Source organism: Chamaea fasciata, unplaced genomic scaffold (genome assembly GCF_029207755.1).
Source record: "Chamaea fasciata isolate MVZ Bird 193981 ecotype frontalis unplaced genomic scaffold, bChaFas1.0.hap1 SCAF_3, whole genome shotgun sequence".
NCBI lineage: Eukaryota > Metazoa > Chordata > Aves > Passeriformes > Sylviidae > Chamaea > Chamaea fasciata.
In genome coordinates, this window is record NW_027094088.1 from 69,176,428 (window position 1) to 69,200,984 (window position 24,557).

At 40.4% G+C, this 24,557-nt stretch overlaps 1 protein-coding gene across 10 annotated transcripts in view; it reads right to left on the reverse strand.

Annotated features, from left to right (window-relative positions):
- The window catches only part of ARMC2 (armadillo repeat containing 2), a 62,683-nt gene extending 55,844 nt beyond the window's left edge, over positions 1 to 6,839 (reverse strand). For 3 of the 10 annotated variants that reach the window (XM_066179447.1, XM_066179448.1, XM_066179439.1), the window contains exons 1-4: positions 5,033 to 6,839; positions 3,627 to 3,874; positions 2,939 to 3,011; positions 574 to 721 (exon numbers count right to left, since the gene is read on the reverse strand). In XM_066179447.1, coding sequence (XP_066035544.1) covers positions 574 to 721; positions 2,939 to 3,011; positions 3,627 to 3,844 — 439 coding nt within the window. In that variant the 5' untranslated portion in view covers positions 3,845 to 3,874; positions 5,033 to 6,839. The remainder of the gene's footprint in view (positions 1 to 573; positions 722 to 2,938; positions 3,012 to 3,626; positions 3,875 to 5,032) is intronic. The other 7 variants (XM_066179446.1, XM_066179443.1, XM_066179441.1 and 4 more) reach the window with 7 other exon arrangements.
- Between the last annotated feature and the right edge of the window lie 17,718 nt (positions 6,840 to 24,557).

Below are 24,557 nucleotides of genomic sequence, written 5' to 3' on the forward strand. Positions count from 1 at the left end.
GTCTTCTGAAATAAAGACAGAGTCCCAGCACACTTCATTATGAGCCAACGTGAAGGATGCCAAGATGCTATTTCCCATCTTCATGAAAATTACTTTTAAACCCCACATTTGGTGACCTTTATTAAGTCTTCACTAATGAAACTCTTAACAACAAACAGAATGTAGTTGGAGACCTGTCAAGACATATCATTACTTTTTATTCCTCCTTTTATGCCCAATAATCCATCAGGGAATCTCATTCTCTCTGCATGCCAGCATTTAATGTTAATTTTACTCACTGAAGACAACTTTCAGTAGAATTCTATTACTTGGAAACCTATAGGAAGAAGAGGCACCTGAGCTGCTTTTAACTCACTTTCAGTAGGGCAAGCCAGCATCGTTTTGGGAAACCACAGTTTCAAAGCTGCTTTAAACCCACTTAAATACTTCTAGGATTCACACTGAAAGGACACACAGGTCCTTTAATGTATTAATTCGTGTAATTAGCAACATTAAAACCCATCATGCAGTTATTTTTCCAGCAAATAATACGTATCAAAACATTCTTACTCTGATCCAGAAAAACCACTTTACCAGAAAATAAATCTTTTGAAGAAGTTGTTCTAAATAAGCCTTTCCAAGCACTGCTGACTTTTCTAACTTCTGCAGCATCAACAGGAGGTGTTGGAAGGAAAACCGAAGCAGCTTCATATTTTTTTTCAGAAATTATTAGTATTGGTTTCTGTGACAAAAATAAAGGAGACTTTTTACAAAAGCACAGATAATTCAATTTTCATTGAAGTACAATTAAAAAAAAAAAAAAGAAATGCACATAATTTCTAACAAAGGGCTAAGTTCAAAATAGAACAGAAGTTGCACTGGTTTGCTCATTAAGAAATTTTCCTATCCTGAATCTAATGATACCATTCCACTGAACAAACCAGATGTCTATACCATTATCACCACAGAAAGCCATTTAAAAGCCAACATTCAGGGGTGCAGCAAACAAAACCTAGCTTGAGTAGAACAACTCAGAATTATTTATGCCTCATAAATACTCATTTAACTACATCTGCAGCAAGCTTATTTATCAAAGAAAATATTGTGCCAATGACTATTGCTAACAATTCTAGAGATACATCTACTCTTTGATTTGCTTTTAAGCACTAAAATAGTGCTTAAAACACAAAAACACACCAAATATGTTCACATCATATGTACTACTTTCTATCACACTCAGACAAATCATGCAGATCCAAAACATGAAAGTCCTAATTCCATGTCAGTATCTTGCATCTCAGAGGAGGGGAACAAGCTCCTGAATCTCTAGCACCAAGCACTTGTTGTGCCCTTGCCCTACATAAAAGCACTGACCTCAAAAATCAATACCAATTTCTTTAAAATAAAGAATCCACTAAAAAATCTCCAGCGAATCCTTCAGAGCTCTCCACAATATTAAGAAGCCAACAGGAGAGACTGACTACCCACAACTACTATGATTAATACAAGCTCTTAATTTACAGTGTACTAACTTATATCCACTGATAAAGCAAAAAAAAAAAAGGCAGGTTTTGCATTGGTCAGTAGTTTTCTCTATTTTTTTTCCACTCCCACACACAAAATAAATGAAAATTTAACACCAGTTCTTAAATGCAAATGTAGATATACCTAGTCTAAATAGAAGTATGCTCAGAATTTTTAAACCTAATTCATATAAATACATTACCTTATCCAAATTACTGAAGTATAAAATTTCTTGGATATTTCCCCTAATTTCCTAAAGATTACTTTCCTAGAAAATTTCATAACGGTTACCGTCCGGAAAAAGCAATGTATACAGCAAGTACATTTAATCGCCATAGCATGCTCTGTTATTTTGAATACCAAACAAGCAGTCGTGACTTAATCTTGTATTTGAAGACCAAATATAAAAAAACTGTGAAAAAGGAGATACACTTATAAATTGAAAACAATTCACAGCTTTCACAGAGGGAGAAAGGAGGTTCTTAAAGGACCTCTATCTGTTTTGAAATAAACTACAATCACGACATTTTATAGAAATGTAAGCCAAATAGAAAGCAACCACCGAGTTACCTTCAAGTTACTGATCACAGAACCACAAAACAGAAGAGGTTGGAACGAGTCCCTGGGGGTCCATCGCCATATTCAACTACAGCCACCTAAACTCAGTAGCCCAGGACCATGCCCAAGAGGCTTTGAAGATCTCTGGGCAACCTGTGCCAAGGCCTCGTCACCCTCACAGCTAGAAAACTGTTTCCTGAAGTACAGAGGAAATCTCCTGTGCTTGTGCCCTCTGCCTCTAGTCCAGTCACTGCAGAGGCTGGCTCCATCCTCTTTGCACCTGCCTTTCAGGTATTTACATCCATGGATAAGATCCTCCCTTGGTCGTCTCCAGCCTGAACATTCTCATTTCTCCCTGTCCCTTCATCACCTTTGGGGGTGCTCATCAGATTCTCTCCAGCAGCTCCATGTCTTTCTCGTACTGGGGAGCCCAGAACTGCATACAGCACCCCAGGTGTGGCCTTACCAGTCCTGAGTAGAGGGGAAGGACCATATCCCTCAACCTGCTGGCAACACCTCCTAATGCAGCCCCAGATACCATCAGCCACTCTCTTAACAGCAAGAGCACCTTGTTGGCTCATGCTCATGAATTTCATCTGTTTCAGTAAACTTACACAAGAAAGCTGCCTCAAATATCCGTCTTCTGATTCCTGTTAATGTCACTTTGAATCATAAAGCAATACAGCAATATTTAAGTAATTTAAATTATTTTCAGGTTTCTTTTGGGGAAAAAATGACAAAACTGACTTTCTAAGTCTCAGACTAATGTTACAAGCCTCCAGTTTTCCCAAATGTCTTTAAAACATTTCTTTTCCTAACATTACCAAGACACATATTTTTATATCAGTACTGCATGAGTTATTTCCAGAGTACTTACATGAGCCAGTGGGCTTAGATGAACACCAGAATGCGGTCTTAATTCAGATGATTCAGAACTGGATGTACTAAAACTAACAAAGAAACGAAACATAGTTAGAATAAAGACGACCCAGAGTTGTGTGATCAGCTCTTTCTTTTAATTGCATGCCTCTTCTCTTTGCCAGTGAATATGGGGAAAGGGAAGAAAGGAAAAGTGACAACAGCACTTCATGCTAACAAAACTCCACCTAGAAGTAATTTTGAGGTAGTAAAAACTTTGTTTGAAAATGATCATTTCAATACGAAGGGCCTAAAATTTTACATTTAAAATATCTCAGAAGGCTCTGAAAAATGATCTAGCACACAGGTTAAAGGAAACAAGCAAGCTTTCACATGTTCTAGGAAAAAGCTGAAGACTATCTCAATTAAAAGCATTCAATTGCCTCAAGAAAAGGTAAATAACAGATTATTTTCTTATACTATTCTCCACATAGAAAACTAGTGTAATGACTGCCTCTGGTAGCTCTAATCTGCGGGAACTTCCTGGACATGTAGATTAACACCAACAGTAAAGATCATTAGAAGAAGGCAAAGGATGTGATTAGGAATACAGATTAACACAGGGAAAATAATCACCGGAAGCATAATTAGAGAATCAAATCTCTTGCTGCTAAAGGGTATCTGAAAAAATCTTAAAGCCACAGTACCTAAAAACTGAAGGGGATCTACTTTGAGAACATTGTGAGGATTGAGACCCAAAAAGTTTCCTTTGTTCATCTGTAGGTGTGAAAGGTCTTTGAGTTTTTACTGTTCGTAGAGCATCTCTGGCTTCATTTACAATCTCAGAACTGGTCCTAGGCTTTGTTGCTGACAGCCAATAGAATGGTTCTGCTTTTCTTCTATCTTCAGTCTTTGAAGCTTGCATTCCTCTGCAAAGTACTACACAGGAAGAACACTGGAAATATATGTGAAGGTCACAAAGTATTATGCTAGTTTTAAATAACAAACTACTAATTCATCACTGGTTATGCTACCACAATATTGTTAGAAAGGGTAAGTAAATCTTAGACACTGCTGAAACAGTGGGAAATAAGGTACAATGATATTGCATTTCCTCTCTGTTCCTCAGTTCTGTAGGAAAATACTCAAAAACAGAGAACATCTGACATGGAGGATCTACCTTCAGTTTTTTACAGAAAGCTAAAATATGTCACTGTGCTTCATGGGCCAAGTGTGGTCCTCTACAATTCCACAGAAAATCTGTTTCTTGACACCTGATTACTTAGGAAACACCACAGCCAAAACAGGAAGTCAATAATACGCAAATACACAGGTTTTTCCAACTTAGGAAAAACGCAGTATATATTATTTGCCTTACCAAGGACAGCTTCCTAATGTCAGAGGCATCATTATCAGTAACTGAAGCACAGTTATGAGCAATTGATAAGCAGAGACAAGAAAGAACAAGCAATCCATTTTTTTCCTCTGAAAAAGAGAGCTCCCCAACTCACCCCCAAGCACAGGCAAAGAAAGATAACACTAATATAAGTTACAAACCCAAACTTCCAATCAGTGTTCTATCCTACTGTAGTTTCTGGGAAATGCAGCGGGTAGTGACAGACTTGGTCCATCACCCCCTGGACCCACAACCCATCACTATCGTGGTGCAGTTCTCTGTAGATATCATCCGTGTCACTTTACAGAAAACTCATCATGAGTCTTACACATCTTCTGCTTTCAAACTTACCTAAAAACAAAAATACGTTTCTGCACTGTGACTCAGACCATCTGGTAACTTCTATTCTCTCACACAGTTTATGACAATGAACTGACAGTAGATCAGACACCATCATCTGGTTATTTCTAAACTATGGAGTAAAAAATAAAATCTGTTCAGCAGTTTAACTTTTCCACCTGGTTCTTCTTTCGTTGAGAGCCTGCCCATTCTGGCACAGTGTCTTTCATTCGTGCACACCCAACATAAAACTGGATGCTAAGGAGAAATGCACCAACCACTAAATGATGCACAATTAAAAAAACCTCAGCAACAGATCAGGTACCTGAGACTATCAGTGATTTTAATATTTCTGACTACCATTAATATATTACTTACCTTCACTGTGACTGAATTTTGTTCTCTATGCTTCTTACTCTTCCCTCTATTACAACATGATTTTTAAAAAAGTAAAGAGTTCCACTGCAGCTGTCTGTTTGGAAAAATTAAACAGTCAGTCCTCACTGATAAAATGAAGGTGGACTATCATACCCTATTCCCTCAGCTACTGGGAGGTAGAATTTTGACCTTAAGTGGAACATCTTCTCTGCAGGCCTTATGTCTGATACAGTTGGGAATGGTCCTGTGCAGGGCCAGGAGCTGGACTTCATGATCCTTGTGAGTCCCTTCCAACTCAGCATATTCTGTGATTCTGTAATTTTGCTCCCCAGTCCCAGCAGGAAACAGGTAGAGGGAATGCTGCAGTGCAATGGGGACAGCATAATCGGTACACACAGATCTTGCCCCTCACTACTGTCACCATTTCCCAAGTAGCCTTTCACTTGCACAAGTGAAGAGCCCCTCTCTGACCCTCTGCTGGAAGGTAGAAGAGTAGCACAGCGGAGTCTCAAAAGCCATACTTGGGCTCTTGTCTTTATTCCCCAGTTGTTTACTGCGGAAGTCTGGTCTTTGCTGTACAGGAAGATTTTAAAGCAGTAGATAGCAGTACAGGATCCACACATTAGTCCCAGCAATGTCCAGAAGCGAGACAGCTGTACTCTCACAACTCTTAGTTCAATCAAGATGAGAGAAGCATGGCTGACTACATCAGATGGCACCACACTGGCTCTGCCATCTCACACTGGCTCTGCCATCCTTTTTCCCATCTCAAGACCGGTGTCATTTAATTGCTAGGGGCAGAGTGGGTGTATTTGCAATCACTAAGTACAGCGAGGAGAAGCCCTGTACTCAAGCTATGAACACTCTGCTCTCTGACATCCAAATTCAAGTTCTGTCTGCCCTAACAAATCTCTAGAATAGCTAGCACACAGGAACAGGTTTAGAAAGAATCCCAGGATCATTGAGGTTGGAAGAGACCTCTAAGATCATCAAGTCCAACAGCAACCCCTCACTGGCACTGTAACCCCTAAACCACATCAACCAGTGTCAGATCCAGACGCCTCCTAAACATGCCCAAGGTCAGCGACTCCATTACCTTCCTGGCCAACCTATCCCAGTGCATGGCCATGCTTCCAATAATTTTTTTTTTTTTTTTTTTTTTTTTTTTTTTTTTTTTTTTTTTTTTTTGTTAAATATCTAATCTGTATCTCCCCTGTCTCAGCTTAAGGCCATTTCCTCTTGGCCTTTCACTGCAGGCACGGTAGAAGAGATGGGCGCCCACCTCACTACAACTTCCTTTCAGGAATATGCAAATAATACCTATTATTAGACATAATTCTGAACACCAGCAACTTACCAATCACAACCGATGCACTTTCATCCTGGTGAAATTTTGACGCAGAGAAAACGCTATCAAAGAGAAATAAGAAGTTCCAAGAGTTGAGTTTTCAGGGGAGTTAGGTTTCCAGCAGAGCCGTGAGACAATACGTCGAGGAGGAACCCCCCCTCTCCCAATAAGTAGCACCTGTGGAGTAAACGCTGTCCCAATCCACACCCGGCAATCAAGCCTCCCTCCCGAGCACGGGGAAGGTGCCGGGAAGCGGCACAGGGGTTATCAGTCTCCGGCCGCTCTCCGAAGCCTCCCGCCCGACTTACCGCACAGTCCGGCCCTTCGCCCCCGCCCGGCCAGGCGGCACCCCCAGACACGAGCACTACGGCCGGTGGGACACCGGGTTCTGCCCGGGGGACTCGATCGGGACCCGCCACCGCCTCCGCAGGGCCGCAGCCTCGCTCAGCCGCCCGCCGTTCCCACAGCAACCGTGCGCACCGCGGCGCCGCCGGGCCGGGCCGGGCTGGGGCCGCGCCCCCCGCGCTGCCGCCGCCGCCGCCGCGCCCGCGGGGCAGAGCGCGCACCCCGAGGCGCACGCGCCGGCACCTGCGGGCGCGTGCGCGGCGCGGCTGCTGCCTGGCCGGTGAGACGTGCCCGGATCCCAGGGATGGCGTGCCCGCATCCCGGGGATGGCGTCTCCGCGTCCCAGAGGCAGTGCGGGCTCCTGCCCCAGCGCAGGCCCGCAGGACGGTGGGTTCCTGGTGGAGGGCTCTCTCCCGTGGCCAGTCCTGGCCCGCGTTTATGGAGGGCGTGCTGGCGGCTGGCACAAGCCCAGGGCACAGCTGGCACAAGTTACGCGGTGTGACCTGCTGTTGTTGCCAATTTAGGGACGCTAAATACAGACACGGAGCCCGGTTTAGACAAGACATGTTTTTTGTTCGGTGCAGGGTGCAGGGTGGAAGTGTTACACAAATCAAGCGCTCAGATTCTCAAAAACTTTACAGAATCATAGAATTGATTAGCTTAGAAAACACCTCTGAGATCATCGAGTCCGACGTACGACTGAACACCACCATGTCAACTAGACCATGGCACTAAGTGTCACATCCAGTTTTTCCTAAAACACCTCCAAAAGTCAGTGACTTCACCACCACCATGGGCAGTCCATTTCAATTTACACTAAATATACATTTTAGCAAACAAATCATAGTTCATTGGTGAGTTCTCCTATTAGTATCTTGCGTTCTATTGATTCAATCATTCTCTTGCTTCTCACGCTAATTAGTCCTCATGCTCAATCTTTCTCTTCTTTTGAGTTCTTGGGTTTCTTGAGTTGGTGGTCAGTGGTGGTTGAGTCTCCACGGTGGAATCAAGAGGCTGTGAACTGGAACTGATTCCTTGCATTATGAAGGGCACGGGACCTGCGGCCAGACAGGTGACAAGAGACACAAGTGACAGTAGACGGACAGGTGACACAGCAGGAGCTGAACACTCACAGGATGACCTCAGACTATTGGATAAAAGTCCAAGTGATCCTTTGTTCAGGGTCACTCCTTTAAAGCTACAATGCCTGTTTCACTGATAAGGCAAGACTCTGTTTCCCAACTCCCTTCTCATCCTCTGTAACTCTCTCGGGAAATTGTTGGCCATTTCTGACTCAGGTGTCAGCATCATTGTAATACCATCTCTCTGAGCTCAGATTTACAGGTTCAAAATGGGGACGTTGAAAGTTTTCTAAAGTAAAAACGCAGGGTCTCAGACACAGTGTAGCAGCAGCCACAAACTCTTGTCCTGTGCCTGGGTCACTCTGGTCAGGCAGGGAAGGTTGGATTGCTCACGTTAGTGGTTCCCTGGCAGGGCAGAAGTGCTGTTCCACTTGCCTCCTGTTCTCTGGAAGGCCAAAAGATGGACATTTCCACATTGGCTGTAGCAGAGCTTCACACACATGGGGTCCCACAGGCCAGATGGCTTTGTTGGAGTGGCACAAAGGGGTCACTTTCAGTGACTTCCCTGGGCTGCCTCCTGGCAATGTCCCACCAAAAATGCATCTACCTCCAGGTTTCAGGATCCCATTGGCCAGGTGAACCAGACACTCCCTGAACAGCTCCCTCGCGTGCCTCCTGCTATTGCAATGAGTAATGTGATCACAGCCTGTATCAGAAAATCTCCAGACATGTAACAGCAACAAAGACAGGTCTTTTGTGGCAAGTGAGTTGTTCGTGACTGACTTTGTTCGATATCTCTGAATGCTTTTTGAAATTTATCTAAAAACTGCTGTAGGAGGGTAGTTGTTACCTCTGGGAATAATAGAAAAACACAACAAATACAGCTCCATCTGACCAAGCTTCTTCCTGTGTTCCTTTATTATATACTTCAGATACATATGAAAGCATTCCCCAAATAAATTCATCTTGTGTATGTATTTATATAAATATATATATATATATATATGTATCTTACTACTGAAGTTCCTTGCACTAATTACTTGCTAACGTAACTTTTACTTTTTCATGTTTGCTAGACAAGAACCCTGTGGATATTTTAAATTTAATCTGTCTTTCTGATTTTGATTATAAGCTTTGTTATGCCCCTCTCTTCTAGAAAAATACCCTCTTCCAGTTCCTTTTTTGATTCTGACAGGCATTATGATTGCAGTAAAAAGATCTCTCTGTGTAGTGCTACCTGGTTTACATAACACATGCCATTATCTCCGCTAGCTTTTACTTTATCTCTAATTATTAGACATCTAGTCCTCTTTTTTTTTGCAGCCAAGTTCAATACCTCAGAAGTAATGAAAACCTTGTTATTACTGTACCCTCTTTTCTCTGTATATTCTTCTTTAAAAGCCAAAAGAATGTGTGTGTGCACATGCATGTATGCTATTTTCAGATCATTCATAGTTAGCTCATTTTCTGTTACTTCCTTCTGAACCTTTCTTTTATTTAAATAATACAAGGGAAGTTTTACAGAAAAGTGTGTAGATCTGTCTCCTGGTAAAGCCAGTTTGAATTTCTTTTTACTGTTATCTCATCATTCTTTAAACAATTTTTAAATCCACCCAGTTAAACCCACTAAGCCTCCTTTCTTGGCTTCTTCTTTAATCCTTTTCATATGCACATTATTTCTCCTCTCTATTTTCTAGGTCATCAAATTGAAGAGTTAAATTTTATTCATTTTCTGAGCTTTGGCAATTATAGCAAATACTTCTTTTGTGATCTCTCTGCTATGTCACAACTGTTACAACTTTCTCACTTAAATCCTTTCTATCCTGTGCTTTTTATTGAAAGAACTCTCAGCACCTCTTTTACATGCAGATACGTAATTAAATCTTGTTTGCAGTAACAGTGCTTTAGGATGGAAATTATCATCAAAACCTAAAAATTGACTTGGTCTAGGTAAGCTAGTATTTGCTGAAGTGATTGCTAAGGTAAAAGTGGTGTATTCTGAACATTTCTGCTTAACTAATGAAAAAATACAAAGTATTAAGTCAAGTCATATTCATTCAAATTACTTTTTTTTTTTTTTTCCATGAAAGGGATTTTGTGCTGGGATCCAGTCCCAGGTTTTGGTCCAGCTAACTTAAATCTGTCTAGGGATGAAACCTACCTGAATATCCAAACATACCAGGCCTATATTTCAATGCAATTCAGAATTAGTTAGCAGTGTTAAGCACATTGTTTGCCAAGTGTTCATTGACCACATTTGCTGCTTCTAGTTGCTGACCTGTAAAAGCAGCCTCCAGTGCAATTTGAGCAACACAAGTGGCAATGCGGCCCCCATTTGTCCATATTTCTTTCCTCTTTTGCAAAATAAAACAACAGTCCCACCCCCAATCTGGACAAAAATCTTCCTGCCATATTCAACCTTGCATAAACCATCTGGTATGTTCTGTTAAATAAGCTCAGTGTTTTGTATCACTTGTAAATCATTACAAAGGCAGGTGGAGCAGTTCATTTTAAAGCAGTTAGAAGAAACCCCTGTACCAAGTGGCCTAATAAGTCTTAATAAAGCAAGTTTATGAAGATTTCCAATACATGCAGCAGGGAAATCTGTCACAGGAAAGAGTGCTGGGTATATGATGAGATTACTAGTTGGTGGATAAGGGGAGAGCCTACACTGTTTATCTTAAGTAAGGCTTTTGACTGTCTCCCATTACACCCTGTCAGACAAACTGATGAAGCATGGGCTATTAGGATGGATACGGAGCTGCATTGAAATTTGGCAGAACTGCAGAGCTCAAAGGGTTGAGATCGGCCACTCAAAATGCAGCTGGGGACCATTCATCTGCAGGGTGTGCCCTCAGCAAGTTTACAGATGATGTAGAACTGCATGGAGTGACTGGTACGTCAGATGGTTGTGCTGCCATTCAGAGGGACCTGAACAGGCTGGAGAACTGGGCCAAGGGGGATCTCAAGAAGCACAACAAAGGGAAATGTGAGGTCCTGCACCTCGAGAGGAATAACCCCATGCACCGGTACATGGTAGGGGCCAAATGGCTGGAAAGGAGCTTGGCAGAAAAGGACCTGGGGATGCCAGCTGACATAAGTTGAACCAGCAATGTGCCCTTGCTTCAGAGGTGGCCAACAGCTTCTTGGGCTGCATTAAGAAAAGCACTGCCTGGAGACAGACAAAAGTGATCCTTTCCTTCTGCGCAGCACCAGTGAGGCCACAACTGTAGTGCTGGGTCCAGTCATGGTGTCCCCAGTACAACAGGGACATACTGGAGTCTAGAGAAGGGCCACTAAGATGACCAAGGGATTGAAGCATCTTTAGTATGAGGAAAGCCTGAGAGAGCTGGGACTGTTCAGCCTGGAGAAGAGAAGGTTCTGGTGGGAACTCACCCATGTGTATCTGAAGGAAGGGTGCAAAGAAGATGGAGACAAACTTTTTGGTGGTACCCAGTGAAAAAAAAAAAAAAAAAGAGAAAGAAGGCACAAATTGAAATACAGGAAACTCCATTTAATCATAAAACCAAATTTCTGTGATGAGAGTGGTCATCTCTAAACATCTCAAACACTAAAACAGGTTGTTCATAGAACTTGTATGGTCTCCACCTTCAGCAATATTAAAAATTTGATTGAAAAAGTCCCTGAACAACCTTCTCTAGTTAACTGTTTTGAGCAAGGGGGTTGGACTAGATGATCTCCAGAGGTTTTTTCAAACTTTAAATATTCTGTCATGCATGTAATTTTTTAAAATTTCTTAAAATCTCTACTCAGATTTGGTTGAAATTTTAGATTTTGGAAAGTACCATGATCAATCTCTGGCTTGCATTGTTTAGTGTGATTTGACCACTGCATCCTGCAAACTCTGTCCCTTACCCTCTTTCTGACCAGAAACTGATTCCCTCCGTGCTCAGTGCTCAACCCTCCAGCCAAAAGCTGAGATTTCCCAGTGAAGTTACGCCAGCTTCCCAAGTGAAATACACTTCAGTTGTACCCATGTTTGTGCTGACACACAGCATGAAGACTTCTTGTACCAACTAACTAAGCCTTGTGAGCAATCTACCAGCTGCACACCCACTACGCAATTGTCCCTACATCAGTGATTGCTTTCATTGTTTTCCTGATATTTCTGCTGCCTCTGCCAGTGACTGGAAATCCCTGGCATGTTAGTGAAATGCCTGCTTTTCCTCTCCTCTGCCTTTTCACACAGCTAGACAAACAGAACTCCCCATGACTTTGGTGCTCCTTGTCAACTTCACACCCAAATTCCTTCAGGCCAGGCAGGAAGAAATATTGGAGGAACAGCTTTTTTTGAAGAATAAATAAATTTGGAAGAAAAATGTGAAGGTCACTGAAGGTTGCAATCCAATGTAGAGCCTAAAGAGCAATTTAAGAACCAGTGAAGGTGGTGAAGAGTGAAAAAAAAAGGGCTTTTTTTTTTTTTTTTTTTTTTTTTCAGAAGACACAACCTTCAGTTTAGTGGTCCAAGGTGTTTCTTTCATGAACATTTTGTTGTGCATAACTCAGGATGGCTGTGCATTCATTATGGAGCATACTGAGCTCAGACACTGCACTTAAAATTCACAGAAGCCTGTGGTTAAGAATCCCAAGAACTGACCAAACTGGAAGGGATTTTTGGGCACAGAGATGTGGATAAAGTCAAAACTTTTGAGATACACAACCCATTAGGGAGCTCACTGAGCACACATCGCTAATTGAGTAAGGGGATTCACTAAATAGAGCTGGTGCATTAACATGGTGATATTGCTTTCTCAAGGTATTTACATCAGCATTCCTTGCCTTTCCTCCAAACAGATTCTCCTGTCAAATTGTGTCTGGTGGGAGGGCATGTTAAGATTGCTGAAATACTAGTTTTGAGCCAAAGTTCAAAAAGTCATAGAATCATAGAATGGTTTGGGTTGGAAGGGACCTTAAACATCTAGTTCCAACTCCCTGCAATGGGCAGGGGCACCTTCCACTAGACCGGATTGCTCCAAGCCCCATCCAGCCTGGCCTTGAACACTCCCAGGGATGGGGTATCCACAACTTCTCTGCGCAACCTGTTCCAGTGTCTCACCACCTTCACAGTTAAGAATTTCTTCCTAATATCTAATCTAAACCTGTCTACTTCCAGGTTAAAGCCATTCCCCCTCATCCTGTCACTACATACCCTTGTAAAAAGTCCCTCTCCAGATTTCCTATAGCCCTCTTTAGGTACTATAAAGTGCTGTAAGGTCTCCCCAGAGCCTCCTCTTTTACTGGCTGAACAATCCCAACTCTCTCAGCCTGTTTTCGTGTACACAGAGGCTGCCTGCAGACCACAGGTGCTGCAGGTCCAGAATATGTCTGACTCATTGTTTGAAACTTGCCTTACACGTGTGGTTACGCACAAGTCCAGCAGGTTCCATGCCTACATATGATCTCTAAGTGCTGTGTGTTTTTCATCCATCTGTAGATTCCACATGTATGAAAGCTATCTAAGGAATCCACTTAGCTCTAGTATCTGGAAATGTTATGGAAAAAAGACAAAGCACTGCCATTGCCTCTATGTTGAATGCAGGAAATAGGATGAAACTCCACTCAAATGAAGGGACCCTATGAGACCTTTCATGTGTCTTGCAGGAGACTGCTGAATTAAAGGTTTGTGGGTTGGTGTTATTTTTGTCCAGTTACAGCGTACCTGTTTTAACAAACACCTTTCCAACCAGATCTGCCTAGTCTTTGCTGCCAGGGTTGGCTTTGTGGCTCTGTTAATGACAACATTATAGATGGGAAGGAAAGCATGGGCTTTCTCACAAACAACATTGATATAAAATACTCTCTAGAGAGATCACCACAGAGAAGCACTGCTTTCATTTTATATATTCAAAACAAGATGGGACCGAATTGGACATAAACCTTGTTTACTGTTCCACCGAAATCAGCAAAGCTCATTGTATCAGGTTCATCTCTGATTTCCAGTACATTACACAGCATGAGAAGACTGTGAATCGGGAAATACTAAATTTTTTGTATCTTACTGGAGTCTGAGCACCTCAAATAATGCCAAAATGCCCACATTGGCACAGCTTTCCAGAATGCTGGCACCACCTATTTCCCCACTCTCTTTGCTTTAAGCAGCTCTTAACTCCGAGTGAATGTGCTGTGAGGATAACACAAACTCTATATCCAACCCTGAATTTTTCTCTCATCCAGTGTTTACAGTATGTCTCAAAACTACAGTTTCTTCTTGTAGTTTAGCAAATACTTACTGCAAATAGTTAGCTACCATTCATTGTCTCTATGTCCTACTTGCCCACAGTACCCAATATTTTAAGCTCCTCTTTGGATATGAAAGAATTCTTTTGTCTGCTCTAAATGAACAAGAGAGCTCTGCCGTTCGATACAGTCTGGGTTTCTGGCAGTGAGAAATCTTCAATATGGAAAAACAACACATGTAAAAATAGTTTATTGTAGAAGACAGAAAAGCATTTTTAAATCTGACCCAATATTTACACAGATTTTAGAATGGGACATTGTACCTCACAGTATACATTGCAGTTCCACAACATGCTGCAAAGAACTACCAGAAAGCAATTTACAAAATGTGGCACAGGGTACTCTGAGTTAGCCACCCATAGCACCAGATTTCTCTTGCTGATAAAAGCCTGATGATCTGAGGATATACTGCATCTTTAAACAACAGCCAAATGTGAACACATTCTGCCAAAACAGCTATGTCAGTAGCACATGCCAGCAGAACTTCTGCCAATAGAACTTTCTAGATCAAGCAAGGCTTGCAACAGCAGCAGCAGTGGTGTGCACAGCCTTGGGATGCCTCATGAGCACAAGTGTAGGGTTAGACACAGCTGAGATAGGTACGAGCTTCAGTTTGGCTGCTTTAAGTGGGAGTTTTCTTTAAAATTTTTGACAAAAAGTGATGTACTTCAATGACAATCCCTTTGCAAATAAATACCAGTAGGAACAAAAGAAATACCATGGATAATTATTGAAAGATTTTCATTGATTTTGCTGACACTAAACTCTCTGGCTTGGGGAAAAAAAAAAAAAAAAAAAAAAAAAAAAAAAAAAAAAAAGATTAGAAGTAGAGAAGAGCTGAGAAGGTCATGAATCTAGGTCCAGCATTTCCTGAAAGAAGAAAGGTATCGCTGCTGAAAATGGAAACATGAGGAAATTTGAAACTTCAGACCCATGGAGAAAAGGAATTCATGGAGAATGTCATCTCAAGCCTGGAGATCATCTTCCAGGGAAGTTGTGACTTGTAGGAACAGTAGGAAGGTGATAAGATTAAATATAAGCCTGGATAAATGATAAAATTGACCACTAAGGCAATAATAACTTTAAAACAATTGTTTTAACTACCAGAGTCAAATGCTTAGAAGCAACTACTCCATCATTAGTACAATTCTTATACTCCAAATTTTTATAGCCGCAAAGAGGTATATACACATATTTATGAAAATCTCAATTCTGTTAAGTAGGTGTTATTAAATTTTTGGTAATTGCAGGTGTGAAATAGTATCAGATTTTTGAAGATTACAGTTTGGAAAGTTTAGATCCGCTAGGATCTAAAAATTAATTTTCACTGAGCTGAATTGTATTTCCTGCAAATGTGAAATTGGAGAACCTGACTTTGAGTGGTATTTTACCAAGAGTTCCTCAAGGATACATCTTCAGTCATATTTTTATACATTACCTTAAAATAGGAAGACAGAGTTTGTTAATAAAATTTGCTGATGACACGGAAGTGGGAGACATCATTAATAAGGAAAGGGATGGCAATATGATACAGAAAGACCTGAATAACCTTGAGAACTAGAGAAATAAAAATGGACCGAAACTTAATAGTGCAAATTGCAAGCTTGTGCCCTTCTGTACTAATACAAATTTCTGTCATAAGCTGCGAGGTCATCAGTTCAGAAACAGAAATATGCGAGTTGTGCCTAGAAGTGCACGTTAACCACTGGCTTCAAATGTTAAGGGGATGGGGAAAAGGCAAATTTGATCCTTGGGTCTACTGGGTGAGATATTTCCAATAGACATTGTGAGTATGTATCAGGAGGAAGCAGTGTTGGGAGCCCTATTGTAGCTCAGTGCCATCCAGAGCATCCACATGCAGGAGAGAGACTGAGGCTGGGATGAGTGTAGAGGAGGGTGGTAAAACTGATCCAAGGACAAGCCTATTCTGCCATAAAGCTGCAGTGGCACAGCTTGTTTATTCTGCCAAAGGGAAGGGTGACTCTGTTCATATCATCTCTTTAAAGAAGATAAAAAGCAATTTGTACTTTATTTATATTCAGGAACAAATGAGCATTATCTGACCTCGAAAAATCAGAATGCAATTTTTTAAAAAGGTTTTAAACGAGTAGAGGGGTAAGATTCTGAAACAGCCTCCCAGGAAGACTGGAGGAGTCAAAAACCAAACTATATTAAGAGCTCCATTAAAGTTGTATTAAAAGAATGAGGTGGAGTAGTTGCTGGAAGTAATATGAATAGCAGGTAATATGAATAGCAGTACTACCACCAAGGACAAGATGAATACCCATGGAATTTTGTATTTTTAGCTACAGAACTAAAAAATTAAATATTATTTCTCCTTTAGATAACATTGAAGTTCTTAGAGCATTCCTTTTCTCAGTAGATTGCTTGCTGTAAGGCCAGTTGCCTGCCTTTGTTAAAGAGCAAAGCTCAGGGAAAAGGCAGCATAGCACTGCAAGCTTTGAAAAGCAAACAACTGCTTTTGTGTGTGTGTGTATGTGTCTGTGTGTTTTCTGTTATGGTTTGTTGTGCAACAGCAATAATCTCTATTGCTTTGTAGTATACTCACAATAAATGGCTTTTTAGATTGATTACATGCCTCAACTTTGCTTTGGCTATTAATCAATCTCAGCAGCTGTTTATTGCTTTGTACATTACAAAGCAATAAAGATTATCCCTTAAAGAGCTGATAATGCCTCGTGGAAAAGTTTGAAAACCATTATTTTTAGAAATAGTACTGCTGATTTTCTGGCTACCATCTTTGTTGCTTCTTTGGGTTCCTTTCTGATTGCATCACATTTCTCTCCTAAACTGCTAATCACAGTGCTTCATTGCTGACAGTGCTTTGTGTGATGGTCCACATTTGTCCAAAGAGGGCAATGGATTTTTCATACAAGAGTACCATCCCCAGAACACAGCAATATCAATATTGTTCCTGTTCTTCCTCAAAGGTTGGGGGATTTTCCATCAAGTAATAGTTTTAAGACTTGACTCACTGTAAAAATGAACCACTAAAAATCTTACAATACAATAGTGAATGTAAAGCCGCCTGTGTGGACACTTCTATTCCATGATAAATAAACTAAGGAAAAGAGCATTCTTTGTTATTTTGGAACACAGACTTTCCTGTGGGGCTTGATCCTACGTACAAAAATATATTTTTACTTGTAGAATTACATTGGAAGAAAAACCACTTTAATTTCTGGCAGCAGTTGCAGCTCAAATATTCATGGATACTTGAGTGATATTTGCATTTGTGACTGTTGCTCTTTTCATACTTGTCCTAAGCCTAACTCAATCTGCAACCTCGCTGACCTGCTCAGCACCACCACTGAAGAAAGGCTGGCCTGCTCATTATTTTTGCAGCTGCTGTTTTTCATCACTTCTTATATTCTACAGCCTGCCTCTGAGCACAGAAAGGAAAGACTGGGTGAAAGACTTAATTTTTCCTTCTGTCCTTGTTCCTATGTCCAGCAAATCACAATTTGTCCCATCCTTTCTGTCTCAGTGCACAGGACATTTATTGTCAATGTTAAACCAGGCTTAAATGTTAAGCCAATGTTAAACCTAAAGCTTAGGTTTTGCAAGCTTTTCTGTGGTCTCCTGTCAGTGCAGTTTTCAGTCATGGCATAAAGAAAACCATTCTAGTGGTGAGAAGCTATTAAATTCAGTCATCTACTTTCTCAAAGTATCAACAAAAGCTCAAAATGTGGGCAAAAATTTGTAATCATTACCCTCTCCTTCAAAACTTGACTGTTACCTGCTCATTTTTATTAGAAATACTAAGACCACTAATCAGCCATTGGTTGATGATGAACTTGGTTCCAATCTCATTGTCATTAATAATAAAAATACAGGGAATGCCTGGAAATAAGTAGAAATATTATCTCACATAGTAGTAGTATAACCTAGAACATTGTCCTGGTTTCAGCTGGGATAGAGCTGGTTTTCTTCCTAATAACTGTCACAGTGCAGCGGTTTGGATTTAGGATGGGAACGATGTCAATAACACAGGGATATTTTAGCTGTTGCCACACAAAGTCAAGGAAGGCCTTTTCTGCTTCTCACACCACCCTACCAGCAAGTACGCTGGAGGGCACAAGAGGTTGGGAGGAGACACAACTACACAAGGTGACCTAAACTGGCAAAGGGGACATTCTACACCCCGCAGTGTCATGCTCAGTATATAAACTAGAGGGAAAGGTGGCCAGGGGCTGCTGCTCAGGAACTGGCTGGGCATTAGTCAGTGCATAGAGAGTGATTGCATTGTGCAACATGTGTTTTGCATATTCTGGTTTTTTTTCTTTTTTTCTGTTGTATGAAACCATCTTTATCTCAGCTCATGAATTTTATTTTTCTTATGCAACTCCCTCCACCATCTCACTGAGGTGGGAAAGAGTGAGTGAGTGAGTGAGTGAGTGAGTGAGTGAGTGAGTGAGTGAGTGGCTGTGCAATGTTTAGCTGCCTGCCAGGTTAAACCACAACAAATATACAAAAGTAAACAAGAAAAAAAGAAAATATATACAAAATGGGAGAACTGATTTGGTGACAGAAGGCTTATCTGAGGATAGATGCAATAAAAGGGAAACAACAGTTAAAAAGAGGAAATAAGCATGAAAGGGTATATGGAATTCTTCCTCTTCCTTTTTCTTTTTAATTAACATCTATCCTAAGGAACTTTTAAATCATCAAAATATCCCTGGAGGATACAGTTTCCCATTTTGTTAGTAGGTGAATGCAGCCCATTCATCTTGTGACTCTTCAGTTTTGTTAAATTAGCTACAGAATTAGATCCTACAGACTGACACATGCGAGAGGGCAAGATTCACTCATCTAAGAACAGCTATTTTTAGTAAGTATATCAAGTGGAATGGATAAATAAAGTAGGTAACATGCCATGATGAATTTTCCTGGTGAACCTCATGTACAACATCTAGAGAACTCACTGTAGACAGAGGGTATGTAGTGGAAGATTAGTTATCTTTTGAGACATCACCTGTCATTATCCCTATTTCTGAGGAGACGATATAGAGTACAGGCAGTGAAATGGATTGCTCTTAAATGATACAAAAATTCCCATTCAGCAAGGCTCAGTAGAATCAGAATGGCTAGTTGTGACATGCTGTGAAATGTTAATAGCCAGTGGAGCATAAAAGAAAGCCCTGAAAATAGCCCTACTGTAGGTTTAGTGAGATTTTTTCAAGTATTTTTAAGTCTAAATATGCTGGAAGCAGAGTAAATACAAGTTGCTAAAACCAACACTACAACATGATCTAATTTACTTTAATTTCCACAATATGAATACTTAAAAAGTATATCTCTTCTTTTGAAAGCTGAGGTTATGCTTCTGATGATATAACCCATGGAAACAGATAATGTATTTTCATCATGTGAGGTAGCATGGCTGTAATACTGCTGGCTGCTGCAGCATCACTCAACCTTGTCCAGGCAGGATATACTGAGGAATCAGATTAGGCAATCAACAAAGATCTGCACAGGTATGTTTTCTTTTGCTCTTCCCACAGTGGTTATGAATTTCTGTTCCTTTGCTGCAAAAATCAAGCAGGCATCTTGGCATCAAACAACTGAACGTTGTTTGTACTACATCACCAGTTTAAAAGTGATCAAGTCCTTCATGTATTGAAAGGATTTGACACAGATTCAAGCAATGAAAATTTGCCCAAGATGTTTAATCTCTGTCAGGTACAGGAGGTCAGTTGGTAACAAGACTGTCATTAAATGTACTCCAGAGTCACGACAGAAAAATTACCTTTAAAGTTTAGGATACATTTAAACATAATCGACAGGAGAAAGATAATCACACCCTATGGGTTCTTGCAGCAGCTTCTACCTCCAGTCCAAAGCTGGGGTAATTTTGAAAGGTAGGCATATTAGGTAGGATAGATAGACTGTGGGAAGCTGATGAAACTGAAGGTGAAAGAAACAGCATTGCAAAGTGAGAGGGGTTTAAAAGCTCCAGTATTTCTCTTAGCTGTCTTCTTTTGTCAGACAGTTCTTTTCTACCTTTCAGCTCTCCACTTACTGCACCTGGATCAAGCCCACACTAAAGGAAAAACACAAGGAGTTTTGTTCAGTACACTCCCAAATATTTTCTAACATTCTCCAACTGTGATGCAAATAGAACAACATAATATTAATAAACATAAGAAGCAAAGAAGGATCTCTTATTGTACAGCTGCAACCCTAAGGCTGTAAATATGTGACAAAAGGTAACTTCCTGCCAAGCTAAAGACAGCCTGATGTGTTTTATGGTAGCGCATTGACCAATAATCCTCTTCCTTTCTCAGGTTTACAGTTGTCTTTAGGGTTGTTTTCAACAACAGTTGTCTCTGGGATAGAACATCATTTCGCTAAGTGTGTTTATATATCATCTCACATTATTAAGACCCAGCTGGCCAAGACGACACCAGGGTGTCACTGTTACGGACACCGAAGAACGAGGCAGGCAGCAGAAGGCCAGGCAGGAAAGCTCTATTTTAATATTTCTGACTCCATTGATATACACTTTATCAGAGGGCAGAAGATTGGCTACACAGGTTGCTACTTCTTCAGCCTGGTAGGTGAACATCACTATAAATCATATTTCTCCTCCCAGAGGAGAAATATGTAAACAATTCTAAATATATACATAGTTCACATGAAGCTGCCACTACAAAAATGCAAACACCCAAAAGGCAAGAAAACTTAGGGCGACACCAAGGTGTTATCAGTCTCCAAGTGATAGATGAACCAAACAAATTAAGATGAACCACAGAGAACTGGTTCAAAGTGAAAAGATGTATGGTCACTAAAAAGAAAATTTTCTAATTCTGTGATTTTTAGAAAACAACTTTTGAAAACTTCTGAGATACTGAGGTTTCGCCTGACACCAAAGGATGTGAAATGGAAGGCATTTATGAAGAACTGCTAAACTTCACTTTTAAAACAGCTGTGTCCTTCCCTTCAAAATCTAACCACTGGCTGATCAAGAAGGAATTCTGGAGTCATCAAGTTTGATAGAGAAGTTCTCTCTTCATACTCAGCCAGCAATGTCAAGTGCTATAAGAAAACACTTCACTGTGCAAGATACCATGATTTGTACTCAGCGCTTCCCCCACCAAGCCTGTGGGAAGCCCTTGACAGGATACTCAGAGATGGAACAGGAATGCTTACAGCAACAGACTAGTTAGAGACATATGCCAAGAGACTAGGCACTTGCAAAAAGCTGGAGTTGGGACAAGTGTGAAAATTTTACCCAAAGAGTTCTCACACTCAGTCGACTTCTTCAACTTCTTTTCTTTCTACTAGATCTTCTTTGTAGCAGTTGAAAGTTCACAAAACTACCTCACGTTTTGTTCCAGCATTTCACTGTTCAGAACAAACTAACCAAAACATTATTTCAGGCTTGACCGTTGATAGGTATCGCTCAGCAAACCGTATCACACAGCTCTCCCATTTTTTATGTAAAATCTGGGTTCATTTTTAAAATAAAAATAAATTAATTTAATTGATTGATCAGAGGCACCAGCCCTGAGCAGGTCTTGAGGCCCTTGTGGAAGAACAATTCTGTGCTGCGCGGACTGATGTGACTTTTGTGGATCTACTTTGCAACAATGAATCTCAAGTCATTGGTCAGTAAAATTCCAACTGACTGAAGTGAGATAACAGCCAGAAAGATCATAGTCTACAGCAGCAGACAGTAAAATATTATCTCAAGTTTTAAACACATGGGAACAGCTCTTTAAATAATTAGTATTTTGGAAGATTGGTCCACTCCTTTTTCTATTGTCCATCCTCATTTTTTCTATCCTTGGCTCAAAAGTCATGAATTCATCCCCCAGATCATAATATCAGATCAAAACCTCTTCATGTTTGGTGTGTCTTTTAATGATTTTTTCAGTATTGTTCTACTTCTTAAGCCTTTGCACATTTACATTTTTATCTTTTCTCCATAAGCATAAGGCTAGGGACACATTTTTCTTCAAATGAAAACTGAGATTCTCATGTGAATCACTTGACCTTTTGAGCTGGTACATTAATAACTATGATAAATAAAGGAGTCAAATCCCTGATAATGGACTTAGCCACATTCTCCTAGGCCAGGCACAGTCCCTAACATAGAATTTCAGTGACACACCCCGCTTGACCTTGCACATTGCTCCACCATGGACCAGCTCAAGAAACTCCTGCTGAAAAGCCACAAGCAAGTGACAGAACTGGAACTCAGACTCACAGTGCTGCTACCATGTTCACAGTAACTTCCCTAATGGCATGTTAATGTGAACCACTGAATAATGATCCAAAGTCCAATTTTCAATGCAGCTTATGTTTATTTTTCATATAGAACTTCTGACTTCCATTTTTCCTCTATGGAAATCAGAAGTCCACACTTATAGACAGGGATTTAATTTAAATCAAAATGTTCCACAGTGATAATTAGGGGTATTTGAAAAGTGGTCAAACCTGAAACAATCCCAAAACTGCAGAGCTCACATGCCTGTCCTTCAGGGTCCTTAGACTATGTCACTTGTTAAGGTAAAGATAAAACAAACATCACCAGACAGGTTTTCTCTTTAAATAGGAGGAGTGAAGATCCTTACTGTGTCTTTCACTGCCATGAATATTTGTAATTAAAAGCAAAGGAAAGAAAGAACTGGGGAAAATGAAAATATGTCTTCATCTCAGTAAAAAATAAATTAAAATATTTTTCATCAAACTATGGGTTGTCATCCCTAGCATACAGGGTAGATGCAGTAAAAAAACAGATAACCTATTAAGACAGACAGTTAATTACAATAACATTGTGAGTCTCAGGGATTTTATTTGAGGGGCTTCTTGGGCTCACCTATGCTACTTAATTACTTTCATAATTGCTGATATACGTGCTAAAAGATGTTCACCTGCTATACAACTTTTAAAGAAGTGGTCAGACTGGTCAATCTTAGATCTCCTATTACAGTGTACACTGAGATGTGGCTAAGCAACTGGAGATGATGCTGGACACAGCTGGATACTTTCTGATAATGGAGATGATTGTGTCCCTGGATTATTCTCATGTAACAGTATAAAGTTACAAACTTTATAGTGGTACTTGTATTGCTGTTCATCAGAAGGAGGGGATGGAGGTGTACAACCAAGGCATAGTGTCTGCCTAAATTTTGTTCCACGTTTAGGAAGGCAAGCAATATTGTAATTTACAGGTTGCTGTTATCTCTGAGATAGTATTGATGTGAGCAGTAATATGGAAAGCCTTATATAAAGGAGACTTCACACATAATTTAAAAAATTGCCTGTTTTTTCAAAAGTTCTGGGTTTTTAAAATTACCACTACGCAGTATACCGAAAATCGGGGGTTTTATTGGGTCCTTTTTTTTTTTTTCTTTTCTGTACTTGAAGTATAGAAGTCTTCTGCAAACACTTTTTTGTTAAAATTTCTTATGATTTCACCTGGTATTGAACAGTCTAAGGTTTGTTGTTAAAGGGGTGTACTTAAAACTGGCTGGTGACCAGTGACCAGCAGTGTTCCTCCAGGTTCAGTTCTAGGGCCAGTTCTGTTGAATGTGTTTGTAATATAATAAATAGTTTCTTACCCCAAGATGTTGCTGCCCTAAAGTGGACAAGCAAATTTAATCTTTTCAGATACTGTACAATTTTGTAGACACAACATCCCCCATAACCCAGATTTGTTATTTCTGCCATTTTTCTGCAGTTGGCTGGGTTCTGTTTCACCGGTTGGCCAGGTCTGTGAAATTCTATTAAATTTTTACAATATCTAAAAAGGCTAAATCCGCCTATTCCCTTTAGGACAGCAACATCTGTTGGCTCTGTGGGACAGTTTCTATACTGGTAAATTACTCATAGATGGCATTTAGTTTGGGTTCTGGCTTGCCACAATTCATTTTGTTAAACTCTTAGACTGATACCTGCCATGACTTTGGCTCAGACCCCAGCACTAATCAGGAAGGATTCCCACTGGGCACCTTGGCAAGTTACTGTAAGAATCACAAAATGCAGCCATGCATCACAGTTACAGGGACATCCATGGGCAGAGATTACAAAGCTAATCACCCAGTGCAATTTTTTTGGTGAGTTTTATTTCCTTTTACCCCCAAACCCTTGGGGTGAAATTGTGACTTCACTCAGCTGAAAGATTTGTCAGGGATTTTGGCAAGACCAGGATTCAGCTGATGGATCTGGAGACGTTTCAACCCATGGTTGCAACATACTCCATGCTTCCCCTGTCTGCACCTCAGACACAACAAAAAATGTTCCTTTCATTCCTCTAACCTTTCTGCATTTCAAAGGAATTTCTGATATTTTTAATTTCCTACCCTCAGAGGAATATGGCCTGCTGAGCAGTAATTCCATTTTGGTAGCTCATCCTAGCAATTTCCAGTAGCAGCATTTCTTGTGTAGTCATATTTATACCAAAGTAAAGGATTATCTAAATGCACCATATTTTAAATAATTTCAATTATGATGCTGTCACTCT